The sequence below is a fragment of the Poecilia reticulata genome, linkage group LG11, assembly GCF_000633615.1.
Source record: "Poecilia reticulata strain Guanapo linkage group LG11, Guppy_female_1.0+MT, whole genome shotgun sequence".
NCBI classification, from domain to species: Eukaryota; Metazoa; Chordata; class Actinopteri; order Cyprinodontiformes; family Poeciliidae; genus Poecilia; species Poecilia reticulata.
In genome coordinates, this window is record NC_024341.1 from 1,506,558 (window position 1) to 1,522,748 (window position 16,191).

Here is a 16,191-nt window from a genome sequence, read left to right on the forward strand (position 1 = left end):
TTACATTCTGCAGTAACTAGGCGTGAAAACAAGTGACACAGATGTTGTTGTTTGGTGCTTAATTGACAGATGTTTGTTTTTGTTTTTTTTGTGCGTGTTTGTGCCACTATCATTGTAAGGATGCCCTGGGCTTGAATCCATATCAAAACCTGCCTTTTGAAAGCAGGAACATTAACAATCCAGGCAGCCCTGTTAAAGTAAAGGAGAAGGTCACACTGGGCTATTATTTAAGGTTTCTGTAACATGAAAAGCAGCAAGAAGCTCATAGATGAATCTCTGTGATTGTTCTGAACTTTGAAGACATGCATTTATCTAAAGCCTGTTGGTGTTTGATATACAATAAAAGGCTGGAATCTAGATGTGATACGCAGTATCAGTAAATAACCCTGGTGGGACCCCAACGCCATCCTAATCATGTTGATTAAACACGGCCAGCACCAGACAGCTCTCGTTTCATTTCACCGCAGAACACGACTTTTATTTCTCCCTGTTCGCCTTTCATTTCACACACCCACTAAATTAGCCTGGTGAGCAAGCTGTGCTAATGGTCTCTCATGTCCACATCAGAGACGCTTAAGCCTCCAAGATAAAAAAAAAAAGCTCCAATTATCCCATCACTTGTACTATACTCATCCCCATGCAGCATCACAGACAGCGCTGCTCTGATTTATTTAGCGTTATCTTTAGGTGTATTTTGATGCAATTAAATCACGTTCATCCTCCTAGCTACGGTGTGAGCATCAGACGCAGCCATTCTTCAGCCCACAAAGCCCATTTCATCTACGTTAAGGAGGTCCTTGATCATTCTTAATTAACATCCAAACTGGATGAGGAAATGCATTAATGGTGGGCTTGTTGTCAGACTGCTAATTAACACCCAGGAGGATTCCATTATCCCTAATAAATAAACGAAGAAACCAACAATCCTGTGACCCTGAGAGGCTTCTCAATCTGAGTCCTGGATAAAAACAGAACGTACTCCAACAGAACAAGACGGAGTTTAATGTTCTCCAGTCGGACAGGTCAGTGGGTCAAAGCAGGGCTTAAAGGGACCAACTGAGCTTTTGTCTTTTTAGAAATAGAGCAGCGGCGTCTCCTTCTGTCCTATTTAGCTCTTCCCGAGTCCTGCCTTTACAAACCTGTGGAAATAAGTGAAAAAAAGACGAGTCACTAATTAAACAGATAAGCTGATGGGTGTGTTGCACAGGTTTAGGAATGAAGGATGGAACTAATATAGAGTCACTACAGAACTGTAACTGAATGTTGTGCTAACTGGTCTGCATGGCAACATAGGCTTCACTTTGTGATCCAATCAGATTGTAGGAGAAATGAAATAGAAAGAATGTTGGTTCTATTTTATCCAAACTGGTAGGGTTCACAGTTAAAGGGAAGGATGCCACAGTGGTTATTTTTAATTGCGATTTTATTTATTATTGTTAAAATGTATTTTTCCACAATAAGTAACCCTGGCTCCTCTGGAAAAAAATATTGCTCCGTCAAATGCTGACATGTCAGTCAGTGTTTAAAGTAACGGCTTTACTGCTGAAAGAAGTCATGAATTTATCTTTAACTAAAATTTTACAATTAATTTTTTCCACAAACATTTTTTCTGAACTGTTTTCTTGCATACAGAAATGCCTTGTGAAAAAAGAAAAATCTTTCCAAAAATATCTGAATTTTATTTCTCACTCTTTGAAAATAATTGTTTCATTTTTATAATTAGTGTTTAAAAAAAAAAAGATATAAAATAATAAATGTCAGCATATTTATTTTAGAAACTAAAATAGAAACTAATAGATTTATCTCAATGTGTACGAACGTCTGAACAGCATCCAGCCACCGCTACGTATTTTCACTATGTAGGAGTATTTGTGAAATGTATGGTTCTGTTAGATTAGGAGGAAATAACTGCAGTGATAATAGTTTACATCCTAAAAAAAATCTAAATATAATATGCATTTGCAAGACACGAACTCTAAAAATGTTTCCATAGAGAACAGTAAAATAACAGTAATACTTAGCTTTGAAGTATAAATTGCAAAATTAATAAATGACTAAAAGATCTGTGGAAAAATGATTTAAATCTCTAAAACAGTTAAATAAGGCGTAATGTCGAAAAGTAATCCTCCTCTGCTAGGAGAGAATGGCCTCTCACACTCTAACAATCTACGCAGGAAATAAAAATGAAAATGTGACAAAATGGAATCATCTGAAAACCACAAATAGAAAACTAAAATCTCTCAAAACATTTAATTTGGGAGTAAAGGTCATTCTTTCCATTCAAACATCGTGTTCCTTACTAATCACTGAATTACTGTGGGTAATACACACACACACACACACATAAAACACTGCAACCATAATGCAGACTTCAAAATATATGAATACGTCTACCACTTCAAAATGTTTATATTTGATTCAACATGAAATTTGGCAAACCATGTAAAAAATAAATAGATAAATATAAAACATTAAAAACAAAACGCATGCATTCAATCATTTCCAAAGACCAGACAGGAGACTCCAACCTGAACCAAGAGCTCAAACGGCTGTAAGATGGAGAAGAAGAAAAACCACGGAGCAGAGCAGTCTGCGTGGAGATCAGGTTATTTTCAAAGGTCCAAAAAATGTCTTTTCTGCTGAGGTATTTATATCATATATACATTTTCTTTCCTATTTTTCTGCCCACAATTATTTTTTGGATTTTCTGTTTTTTCAACAGTTTTTTTTATGATTTAATTTTATTGTTAAAATAAAGTCAAATTTAAACCGAAGACAGCGTCACCAGAGCACTCGCACCTATTTCCAAGGGGCTCACTGCTCATCCTCTGAGCCTGACCTTTAACCTCTGCGGGTTAAAGGTCGCAGCAGGAACTTTTGCACTTTCCCAGCGCAGATAAGCAGCCCCTCCGCAGCAGAGCCCCCTGGGTGGAGGCTGGTGGAGGAATGACGGCCAGAGGCCAGTCGGCATCTGATGGGGATAAATCCCAAACCAGAAGCAGCGGCGGTCAGCCCAGAGTAAACACCGCACAGTGCTTCTGAAGCGCAATGATATCGTCAGCATGACGCTGGGATTCATATCACATATTGTCGTGTTTTCTCCTAAAATAACTGCATCGCCTCTACGTTTTTTAATTTATTCAAAATGTAGCTGAATAGAAATGTTTCAGAAGCGTTTTAATAGAAAAATCCCGTTTCCCCCTAAAATGTCACTGGCCTTGACGCATCCAAGCAACAAGCGGCCGCCCGTCGATCATCCTTGTCCAATTCCTGTTCCGATAACAGGCCACTAATCTTGTTGAGGAGTCCGCGGCGTCATTTATCTAAATCAGTGTCAGGGGGCGCAGGTCGCCCCCCACCTCCACCTCCACCCCCACCCCCCGCCATGCGCGCAGGCCCGGCCTCTGGACGTGTTTACTCTCTGCATTCCTGCAGCCAGCATGCAGCTCTCACAGATCAGCTCATCCGAGACCAGACATCCATCAGCGGCTGGGAGGAAGCTGCTTCCGCTGCCGGGGATTTATTGAAAAATGACTTAGAGTTCCTCTCTGCAACATGCTAAACTTTCCCCCGACAAGTAAGTTAATGTTGCTCTTATGACTCTTAGTGAGTTTGGTTATAAACTGAGGTTTTTTTTTTTTCGTTTTTCTTTTTTTAGGGGGTTGGAAATGAGCTAAAGAGCAACTTGATTTTTAAGCATTCCCTGGTTCTGCCGTCACAGGCCCTGAACAGCAACATGTTGGTCATCTGGATGACTCAGTCAGGGTTCACTGGACAACCACCATTAAGCGCTCACCCTCACTTTAAGTCACAGAAGCAACAACAGCAGCAACAGGAAGACAGGATGAGAAGTTGGACCTACAGTGTGCGCTCCGCCGGTGCTGCCACTCTCTGTGCGCCAGTCCGCTGATGCAGGCTTTCAGAGCTTTCTCCTGCAGCATGCAGGACGACGGGCTGGACGTGTAGAAGTCCAGCATCTGCCCGGGACTCACGGCCAGCATGTCCATGCAGTCAAACATGACCACTTTGTTCACTCACTCGTGTGCGTTCTGCAGGAAAATCGCCGGCATAGGCGCACACAACTCCATCAAACTCCTCTTCTTCACCCCTCCTCCTCTTTTTTTCTCCCCCTCTTCTTCTTCTTCTTCTTCTTCTTCTCGGCGCAGCGGATTTCTCTCCTCTTCTTCTCCTCCGTCCCGCAGCGGAATCATGAATTACGTTGGTCCCGCAGCTCGTCCTAGATGCCCCTGCTCGGGTCTCTGGCACCGGGGGCAGTCAGCGCGCTGCAGCGGMCCTKCGGCCGGGGTTCCTCCATAGCCAGCGCCGCGCCGCGCCGCGCCGCGCCGCGCCGCGCCGCGCCGCTCCGCCGTGTTCGCAGCGGGTCGCCCCGTCCCGGCTCTCGGCTGAAGCGCTCGCGCTGCCGCCTGCTCGGAGCGGAGCTTCTTTATTATTCTAAGAGCAGAAAATAATCACGGACGGTGTTTAAAAAGCAGCCGTTCCCCTCCGCGATGACGAATGGGTTATCCGTCCCACCAGTGCTGCTCATTTCCAACTAGTTTTGCCACCGAGAATGAAAGATTGAATTGCCTAATGTATGCGAGTGAACTTTGGGTGAACCCTTCCGAGGCTGCTGACCTTCAAATGACCCAGGCAGGCTGACATCACTGCAGCTCTGCAGCGCAGAGGAAGGCGGCGAGAAGAAGCGCATGGGGGAAGAAGAAAGATTTTATTTTTTGTTTTGGAAAACAGAGCAACTTCCAAAATATGAAACCATGTTTTTGGAATTCATACCAAACCACCAGAACGTTTCTGTGCGGTTTTTTTCTTTCTTTCTTTCTTTCTTTCTTCTGTCTGTTTCCTGTTTGTCTGCTTCGCGCAGAAAAGAGTTCCTAAACATTTAATGCTTAAAAAAGGGAAAACATTTAATATACAGGAAATTGTAAATAAATAATCGCAAAATGACATGTTCTTGGAAAATAATTTGATGTCAAATTTATAATAATTTTCTGATAAAGTAAATTTACAGGAAACAGCTTATTCACTTACATTCTTACATTGGTCTTTTGATAAATAAACAAATAAACTAATTAGTTGATTAATCAACTAACTATTATTGGTGACAGTTATAATTTGTCGTTTGTTTTCTGTACAGTAAAGAAATATGCAAGTGCATCAGTCAATAAACCAAAGGTTGCAACTGGCTTGTTTTTTGTTGATCTGTTCATCTGGCTGGTAATTAGAAAGTCAAATATTATTTTTATTTATTTTTTTTGTCTTGAGTTCCTGAATGCTGTAAAACTGAGGATTATCATCATGTTCTGTCTGGAAGTTGAGCCACCAGCAACATGCACTGTGATGCACCATGTTCTGATTTTACACAAGTATTTTCACCCTGTGAACTTTGACCCATGTTGCGTTACAACTGAAGATTTCAACGTATTTTATAGATTTTATGGTAAACCAAGATAAATTAGAATAGATCTGCAAAGTGGAACAAAAATGAGATATTGTATTAAAATTGTTTTTCAAAGTAAAAATCTGAAAAGTGTGGCAAGCATGCATGCCCTTCTGGCCCAAATGGCTGTGTGTGAGGACAGAGACAGTGAACACAAACACTGTTAATACATGTGACATGTTTATGCACAGAGTTTTCTTCTCCCATTGAAATGTATATGGATTATGTGTTCGTAAGCGCTGACTCAAACTCCAAGGGAAAGGCTGGACTGTTAGGACCAGTTTTTATCTCATGAAGCATTTGGGATTTGTCCCACTGAGTTTGGTTTCTCAAGATTCTGGCCAATTAGTGAACAGAAGGAATCGGTTGGCGATGGCGTTGATTTTCTGCTCTGTTTCATCATTTTAGTCTGCCTGTTAAGGAAGCCATTCAGTCTATGTTGGTCGCGCTTCCAAATATTGAGACATTAAAAGTCAAAGCAAAAGAAATGTTTAAGTTATTTTATGATAACAAATACACCGTGGCCCTGTTGGCTCAGCACATGCACCACACCCTGGGAAATTTCAGGCCAGTTTCCCTCAGGATCAAACTGGTGCATTGCATAAGTCACATCCACATGTTAGAGATTGGTTAAAATCAGATCCAGTTGTTTAAAACTTCGACAGAGTCCACTCCTCCAGAAGCCAATGGTTTGTTATTAAGCGGGATCCAGAAGTACAGCGAGGAACGAGGAGCTGCTTTTTACCAGGTCAGGACAGCAGCCTTGTAGAAAAGTGATCTCAGAGGTTGAAGACCAGAGGTGGAACCTCAGCTTCCCAATTCAAAATGTTCACATGTTCTTGGGTGAGACATGGAGCTCCATGTTGTCTCTGACTTCTTTATGTTTCTGCTTATAAATGTATGGGCAGAAAAGGAATACAAAACTGACATACTGAAGGGATCTTGTGAATAAGTGTAGTAGTTGGTTCGATGCGCATAGAGTGTTTTTATAATATTTAAAACATTTTTCAGCGAATAAAGATCCTGGTCGTAACGTTTAACTGAAGGATGTTGCTTCGTTCCTGCCAATGGTGATCAAGAGCACTTCAGAAACATTACATCAAAGAAAACTTTAAGAGACAAAAGAGGAGGGGAAAAATCCTGAAGCCTTTAAAATATAACAATTTAATCACATCAAAAACAGAATAAAAAGATTTTTTTTCACATTGATCATTGTGTAATATTAATGAGTGTTTGGAAATCTGAAAGGAGTTTGCAGCGCGCTGCTGCCTTCAGAGACTGTGATGCATTATGCAGTATATGGTATATGCAGTGCAGATATGTTTGGAGCTGCTGGTGAGAAGAATAATAATGCAGAGAGGAGGAGACAGTATTTCTCTGGATAGTTCCAGTTTTAACCTAAACTTACTCATCATCAAGTGTCTTATGAAAAAAGGGGGGAAATGTTAACTAGACTGTGTTCATCTGCATAGTGTTGGGATAAGATTCATCAGGGCTTTTAAATAATCCCATAACTTAATGTGTAAACACTAATATGATCAGTTTATGTTGTTTCTCCTCCATACAGGAAGGACGAATAAAGGCTGAAAAATCTGGAGACCTTCTAAACTTTGGCAGCAGGAAGGACCTTCCTTGTTTAATGCCAACAGGTTGGTGTTTGGGATTCAGTGTGGGAACCTGAAGACAGGAGATAAAACATTCTGCCTTCCTGCTTCCTGTAGGGGAGGACTTTGATGAAGGAGATCAATCAGGCATGAAAACATAAGATGTCAAGAAATAAATAAATAAATAAATAAATAAATAAATAAATAAATAAATAAATAAATAAATAAATAAATAAATATAAACAAGCTACACTTCCAAATGCACTCACACACAAACTTATTTTCCCCGTTAAATTTTTATTGTTGCAATAATGTCATAAATGTATAGATTGAACTATGAAATGTTGGGCATGGAATTAATGTTAATCATCCATAATAATGTATTTTACATTTACACCAACCACCGTAATTCACTTTTTAATGTGTTGAATATTTTTATGAGTTCTTATCAGACTGATAAAAATCAATCATAAGAAAATGCTTATAATAGAAGAAACAGAAAAAAACTCTGTAATGTCTGATCTCATACAGATCTGGAAAGTATTCAGAGCTCTTCATTTTATCCACATTTATGTTTCAGCATGTTTCTCCACTGACCAACGATGGAGGTCGTTCAGCTCACTGAAGCAGAAATGATTCTGGATTCTTCTCTGGATTTCCGCCTCAAGACAATTCAGTGTATGAGGTTTACAGACAATTACTTTGATTTCATGCTTGGTGTTTGACCTTTGACCTGCACGGTCAACTGTGGGACCTTACATAGACAGATGTGATCCTTTCCAAATCAATCTAGTCAACTGAGTTTACCACAGGCGGCTCCATTTTACCTGCAGAAACATCTCAAGGATGATCAGAGGAAACAGTTCAGTTTTGAGTTTCATTGGTAAAAGGTGTGAATACTTATATAAATGTACCACAAGAACACAAGTACCACATTGTCATATAATGTGGTACTTGTGTGTAGAATGTTTTGAGGACAAATTCATTTAATACAATTTTGAATGAAGCTGCAAAATGTGGAAAAAGTGAAAAGCCATGAATAAATTCTGCATTCACTGCAGGTTTGGATCTGTTACATATTGTAAATGTCTGTTTTCAGTAGGTTAGATTAGTGCAACAATGTCTTCACTGATCTCTGTAAAAAAAACAAAACAAAAAAAAAAACAGGCAGCTTAACAGAATGTGAAATTCTGTTGCTGGTTTTAGAAGCATTAAATGGTTTTGGGATGGAATAGATTTGTGAGTTGGGGGCGAGGTATGAACCACGTGGACCCGTCATCAGAGACCTCCTTACCCAGAATTCCCAGAACCAAACCAGATGACGCAGTGTTTAAGTTTCAATGCTCCTCTGCTCTGGAACAAACTGTCTGTAAACCTGAAATGTGCAGAAACTCTTGGTTCCGTTAAATCAGTAATGAAAACATTTTTCTAACTAGTGAACTGTCTGCATGAGGCTTTATTTTTCGTTTTCCTTTCCTTTGAATTCCAGAGATGCACATTGGTCTGCTCTGTGTATGAATGTTGTAAAAAAAATACTTTATTTATATTTGCTTTTTATTACAGAGCTCACAAGCAGGTAACACAAAACATTTTGAGCTCATCTGTTTACAGCTATACAACTAAAATATGTTATTTCAACATAATTCAATCTGTTTTGTGGAGAGCACCAATCCATCCTGCAGTAAAACATCCCCACGGCATCATTGTACTTCATAATTGGGATGGTATCTCATGGTTGCAAACTTCTTCCTTTTCCGTCCGTATGCAGTGAAGGTCATTAAAGCTCCACACTTCAGCTGTGGTTTGTGTCTGTGCTGCTGTGGTTTGTGTCTGTGCTGCTGTGGTTTGTGTCTGTGCTGCTGTTTTACTCTGTGAAACAGACGTTTTGACTGTGTTTGGAGTAATGGCTTCTTCCTCATGCAGTGAGCTGTAAGTCAGAAGCTTTAAAAGCCACGACATCATCACCCATCACCTGGGCTAAGAAACTCTCAGAGTTCTCCAGCATTGCCAGAGGGTGGGAGGAGTCTGGCGCTGCCAGCCAATCACACACAGAGCTGCTCAGACAGCCGCTGGCCCAGGCAGTCTTTACTTACCAGTGTTTTTGTCTGAACTCTGAACCGTGTATTTCTGGACTCTCCAACTACATTGCAGCTGTATTTATCACAGTGCTGGAGAAAAATCGGTTCCTGGTTGATGTTTGATTTGTCTCTAATATTTAACTTACATATTAATATTTTCAGCATGTTTCCTGTTACCATCATATCAGTGAGGTTCTTCGTTTTTGGCCCATTTTGTCTGATGAACTGAAGCTGGCCTAACACATGCATACTTTGATATAGGTTGTTGATCTCATTATTAAGTAAATTCAGATTAGTGGATATGCTTTAATCCAATATCTAAGTTCATAAACTGGAGTTTGAATATATGCATAAAATGTAATAATTTTCGGAAAGTAAACTTTTTGTTTTGACTTATTTTAGGATTTTTTCATATTCAGTTCATTCCTTTATTCCTCGTTCTCTTAACAGTCCTGGTGCTTGTATTCTGGGCTTTAGTATTAACTGTGTATTTCTAATTTGCTCCACGTTTCTCTGTGTTCTGTCAGCCATTTCTCCCATTTCCTCAGTTCAGCTTCAGTTCCAGGTCTTCCCTCACAGCTGCAGCCTGCTGTCATCTGTCCAGCAGTCTGCCAGCTCTTGGTCAGCTCCCGTTCTTATCCCCACCAGCCTGTTTCCTTCTGCTCCTCTTGTGATTTCGTACTTTGAATTTCCACTGGATTTTAGTTTTTGAATTTCTTTTTTTGAGTGAAGTCATTTTGATCACCAGCCTGCTTCCTGCAACTGGCTCCTGCTCTTCAATGTTTAATGACATAAAAATGACAATGATAATAATTAGAGATGAAATTATATGAAAATTTGGGCTGATATCAATATCTGATATTAGTGCTGCTGTTACAACTGATAATCGATGTTTATCAAATTTGTATGTTTTTAGATAAGATGTAAAAGTTGCCACATTGCCTATTGCTGCTCTGCTTCAGTTAAACATCCCACAATCCTGCTGCTTCACTATCACTGAACATAAACCACATGACCAACATGCACACAGGCAGGTGAGGCAGAGCTTTTGACTGCATTAAAATCTCATGGGGAAGAATTTTGTCTGTAATTACGTCACAAAATGTTGTGATCTTATTTGTCTAAAAACATCGCATAGTCAGACTTTCAGGGCAGAACTGATTTATTGTGGTGACAAAAGTAGCAATGAATAAATGTAGGTATATAAAGATTTTCTGCACATTTCTGCTCCATTAAAAACAGGGACTTTTCATAAGGAATGACTCTTCTAATGGCACCAGTTTGGCATTACACTGTAAGGACAAAATGAGGACTAACAAGAGAATTACAATTAGCAGCTAACATAATCTCTCATTAATGAGTTTATGGGAAATGGCTCCTCTCATGTCTTTGATATCTCTGTTTCGTTATAATGATTCCTAAATGGACTCAGAGTTAGGTTTGTGTACAGAAATTGTGTTTCTTGAGACTTAGGCTGCCAAAGAAATCTGTCCATGATGCATATTGTCTCAGCATAATTTAGTAGGACAGAAATGTTTCAGAATCTGAAATGTAATTGGACAGCTGACCTTCATGGTATCTTCAACACGTAAGCCGTCACACTTAATTGGAAGTCATTTCAAACCGTGCAACCTGGATTTGAAATAATTTGCTATGGGCAAGCCGGATCCAGTCAATGAACGTTTCAATGCAAACCAATCATTACTTTGCTGTCTTAAACTTCATTATTCAGGAAGATAAAAAGAACAGTGAGGATAGTGTGTTCATGACTGTTCATGTGTTTGTAACGCAGGTAGGACAAAAAGTTCTGACCAGAGTTTATGACTGATAGATAACATGTTGACCACTCCTTTACCTGAGCTGAGGCTCTCTGCAGCTCCTCTAGAGTTTTCATTGAACACAAATGTCTGGAACAAATTTATTATTTCAAAAAACATTTTCAATTGTTACCATCACTTCACATAAATGAGGGGAAGGAAACTTTAGGTGCTTAGTTTAGGTACTGTGTAAAACAGCCAAACTCGAGCTTCTTTATGTCTGTTTAAGTTCATCTTGTGAACATCAAAAATAACTAAATTACAGCCATCACAGCAGTGACTGATCAATATAAGCAGAGAATCAACGGTCTAAGAGGTTAATGATGTCTAAAACAGCAACTAAATGAAAAAATGCTTTCTTACCCTTTAAAAAAAATGACCACACTGTGCAGCCCCCATATGTATTTATATTTTACCATATAAATACATATTTTACCATACATATATGGTAAAATCCATGTAAATACAGATATGGATAAAAACAGCAAAAATACAGTACATATGAACTTTACCATATTCCTATGCTAAAATTTTGTCAGTATTTTACTGTAAATTAAGAATGTTTTTTTTTTTTTTTACATTGTACCTCACTGGGTAATTTTGAGCTAAATAATTAGTTTTGTTATTTGCACTGAAAATGCTTCAAATCATCAAACATATTTTAATACTGGACTAAACAGCAGCTTTCTCACAATGATTGAGGAATGCAAATTGACCATTTTGAGCTTCATATTATCTTAAATTGTTATTCCCTCATCAAACACATACATGGGATGCTGCTTTTATTCATGCATCACTAAGGAATCATTGAATCTTCCATGGCAACCATTCAGGGCTGCCTAATCTGCTCATGCAAAGCGCCATATTTCCACAAAGCTAATACTTGGGTCTGCAGTCCCCAGCTGAGCTTCTGCCTGAGACAGCTCCTAAAGACTAGCAGCAGCACCGATTACCAAACACCTGGTGGAATTCCACGTCTGCTCAGTTCATCATAGGAATCACTTTTCAGTCCAGCGCTCCTAAGAACGTCTGTAAACGGGACAGAGGAGGAGCACTGCTGTGATGGTGTGCTGAAGGCGGAGTGTTGGACAGACAACAAGCTTCTTAAAGAAACAGAGGCCAATTTCAAGGCATCAAATTGCAAAGTCAGATTTCTCTTTAGTTATGTTTGATATATACACAGCACTTTTATAACAACTGAAACATAGTTACTTGATCATTCCATAAAATGTCTCCATGTGCCTGTAAAATAAATTATGCCAACCCTTTAAAGCTTTTCCTCAGCAATTATTTATGATTGTTCATAGCCAAACTATTGTTGCACAACAGTGATTATAGATCAATTGTTAACACATCATGCTACACACATGCACACTCACACACACACATTTTACATGCTACCAGAGATGATTTATTTTTGTGTCGGTGTGACTCATTTGGATCACCCAACCCGCTGGCAGCCACACATCCAAAACTGGCACAGATGAGACGCCCATATAGAGCTATTCTAGCTGCTTTTAGTGACCTTGTCACTTTGTTTAGGTCTCACTGTAGAGCGTAGGGAATGATGTGTCTGTGAAATCTGTTTGAGATTGTGTTCTGCATCGAAAGAAAGCTCCATTAGAGTAGAAGTCCCACCACCTGTCACAAATCCGTTGCAATTAGACTTAAAATGAGATTTGTCAATTGCTGCACCTCTTTGGATGCAGTGGAGAAGTTCTGTGTTCAGCATCCCTTAAAGTAATCAGATTCTGAATAAAGTAAGAGTTCTGCCATTTACTTTTGTTAAGTGACTGTGCAGAGTCATTACAGGTACATGTACCTGTAATTGTTGATCATTTCATGTTGTATTTAGCATATATTTAAGTCGTGGTCTGATCATTTTTTTAAATCCTTTTTATGTGTGTATGACAATATTCACTCTATCCATGCACAGTCTCTCTCAGATATCAATACTGGAGTGAACGAGTTGATTTGAGAGCAGAACCAAGCTGGCCGCGCAGCACTGCGCACCGATCCCCACACAGCTAATGAATATTGTAAGGAGCCAACAGCAGAGCTGAAATAGGAACCTCTGGACCCCCCGACACACACCAGCTGACCCCCTGCAGTTTCACCGATGTAACAGTAACCCCTGGATAAACACATACACACCACCCTGTTCAGCCCAAGTAATGAATACACCTGAAAATCCACCTGTAATTAGAAGGTGATAATGAATCCATCCATCAAGATAAGCTGCTTTTTTGGCATCCATGCCTCAGTGGCCGTGGCAGCCGAGGCCAACACTCAGCAGTCTGTGACAGTACATGGCGTAGATGAGCATTTAATAAGGCCAGGTAAAGCCCAGCAGCTTTGAGGAATGCACACGTGTCCAGGCTCCTGTTTTCGTTGCGCTTTAACCTGACCGGGAAGCTAACGGCTTAAACCAAACAGCAGCAGGAGGATTGGGGAAACTTTTGATGACAATTTCTTTTTGCACAAGAAAGCCGGATTTCATGGCATATTTATGAGCAAGTCTGAATTTGGTGCTCTCAGTTCATCGCTGGGTCAAACCCTGTTCAGACTGCTATATTTAGTTACACTTGCACTTATGCTATTGGTAATTTAATTGAAGCCGCGTGGCAGTAGCAGGCCTATTTTCCACTCAGGTTGAGTATCATGCCAAAATGTGTATTGGAATCAAGCCTTTGTGTTGTAACAGGATACACAGTGAAACAGGAGATTAGGATTAATTTTGGCATACATCCTCAGCACAAATTCTTCTTTTTCTAACAGGAATGAAACATTTATGGTTTTTAATATATTTCGTTTTCAAAATTTTTTTTGAATCATTTTAGAATAAAACCCATTCAGATTTAGGACATAAAGTACTTCTCAGAAGTATTCACACCCCTTCAGCTTTTTCACATTTCAGACCTGTTGCAACAACAAACTTGAATTCATTTTATTGGAATTTTATGTATTAACTTACAACTAGATTTGATTGTTAATTAAATTAAATGTAAATGTAAATTAAATATACATACTTAATTGAACAGGTGTTACCTTCTGTTCTGCTGTACTTGAAAACAATCCATCCCTCCATTTTCTTCTCATGGGGTCGGGAGGTGCTGGTGTCTATGTCCAGCTAGCGTACCGGGCGAGARGCAGGTTCACCCTGGACAGGTCACCAGTCTGTCGCAGGGCAACACAGATACACACAGGACACACAACCATGTACACACACACACACACACACACACACACACACACACACACACCTAGGGGTAATTTGGAGAGGCCAATTAACCTGACAGTCATGTTTTTGGACTGTGGGAGGAAACCGGAGTACCTGGAGAAAACCCACCATGCACAGGGAGAACATGCAAACTCCATGCAGAAAGACCGGGGCCGGGAATCGAACCCAGAACCTTCTTGCTGTAAGGCAACAGCTATACCAACTGCGCCACTGTGCAGCCCTGAAAACAATCCAAAATTGTTAATGTTTTTCTGATTACTTGCTACATGTCTTCTGCTTATTGGTTTTGTACTATTAACACATTAGAAAGAGGCATATGGGTGCCTTTAAATCTCAACTTAAAACCCACCTGTTTAGAGTTGCTTATGACTAAATTAGGATTAGAGTGCGGGTTTTGATGTCTTTGATGTTTTTAATGTTTTTATCATTATTTTTTATCTATTTATTAATTTCTTTTTATTCCTCTTTCTAATGATGTAAAAGTGGTGAGTGACTGAGGGTCATTGCACGCACAGAAAAACCCTGTAAATTCTAGACTCCAACAGGTAAAAATAGTGCACAAAAATCTGTGTAGGACGGTGAAGTCCTAGCGCAAAAATTCATGTGACAGGTGGACGGAGCCTGGTGCTGCAAGGTTGGAGACCTTGTCCTTGGAGACCTTGTTAGGCGACGGGGCCTGGATAATACCTGGATAATACCCGTGTTAAACGGACGGCGGAGTCCGGCGACGACAGGCGCTTAAATTCCGTAACAAAAGTATGTTTTTATCTATTTTAAATCTTTTTTAAATTAATTTTTTTTTCAAAATCTCTTTCTCTTTCTTACTGTTTATTCCATGTCACATGCTGTTTTTATTTTTATTTATTTATTTATTTTTTATTATGTAAAGCACCTTGAAATGCCTCGCTGCTGAAATGTGCTATACAAATAAAATTGATTGATTGATGTCTTAAATTAAATGTTTGCAGTAATGAAGAGGATATTATGTGATTTCTTAGTTTTGATATTGAGCCTGTTCAGTCTCTTAAAGGAATATTAATTAGAGGAAACACATTTCTGAGAACCATGACAGACTAGTGGTTTCATCTATATGAGCTGAATGATCAGTACAAATACAAATGCTCTCCACACTTGCAATATTTATTCATAAAAATCTTAAAACCATGTTTTATTTTCATTCCCTGTCAAAACTACGCACCACAGAGTGTTGATGAATCATATAATATCTTAATGAAATGAGAAGGCCAGAAGAAAATGACAGGATCTAGTTTACAACTAAGACAGGAAGAGAAGAAATACCAATGCACAGCATCAATGTAAGAGTTAAAAGTTTGGGGTAAAAAATCTCATCAGTTTTGAACAATGTTGATCAGTAATTTGAATTTCATGATGAACGCTGGCAGATGCCAGTAAGTTCCTGCAGTCATCTGCATGGAGATAAGTGATTTCCATTTTCAGCTGCTTCTAGCAGTTCAAACTGCTGCCAGGTCTCTGAGTTCCTAAATTCAAATGCTAATTATCTCTTTAATGAGCAGATACAAGAAACAGCTAAGAAATAATGAGCAATTGATGATGCAGGGAACAGGACAAACAAGGTCAGCGTCTGGTTAGGGAACAACTGGGACGTTTAGGATGTATTCACAGCAGCCCTGTTCAGTCTGCTGAGATCAAACTCCAGCTCTTTTGTCTAGAAAGTCCGATTTGTCTGGGGAGATGCGAATGGATAATTGAACTCGGATGGGAACCAAAAAAGCAAACACTGCTCCACCTAAAAATAGGTGAACAGAAAGTGAATTAAGGGAACCATCTTCAGCACGATGAGCCCTATTAATGACAGCACAGTGTCAAGCTCACATGTTGTTTACTATGGAGGACCGAAACTGACATAATAATAATAAATAAAAGAATAAATATATCAATAAAATAATAAATATAAAAATAAAAGTAGAATATATAAATAAAATAATCAATAAAAAATAAAAGTAGAAATATATAA

The 16,191-nt window shown here is 39.3% G+C and overlaps 1 protein-coding gene across 1 annotated transcript in view; it reads right to left on the reverse strand.

The window, feature by feature from the left end:
• LOC103472129 (retinoic acid receptor beta) overlaps nt 1-5,844 on the reverse strand; it is a 101,198-nt gene extending 95,354 nt beyond the window's left edge. Inside the window, exon 1 of the mRNA XM_017307346.1 lies at nt 3,863-5,844. Within this exon, the coding sequence (XP_017162835.1) occupies nt 3,863-4,019 (157 nt within the window). The 5' untranslated portion in view covers nt 4,020-5,844. The remainder of the gene's footprint in view (nt 1-3,862) is intronic.
• Between the last annotated feature and the right edge of the window lie 10,347 nt (nt 5,845-16,191).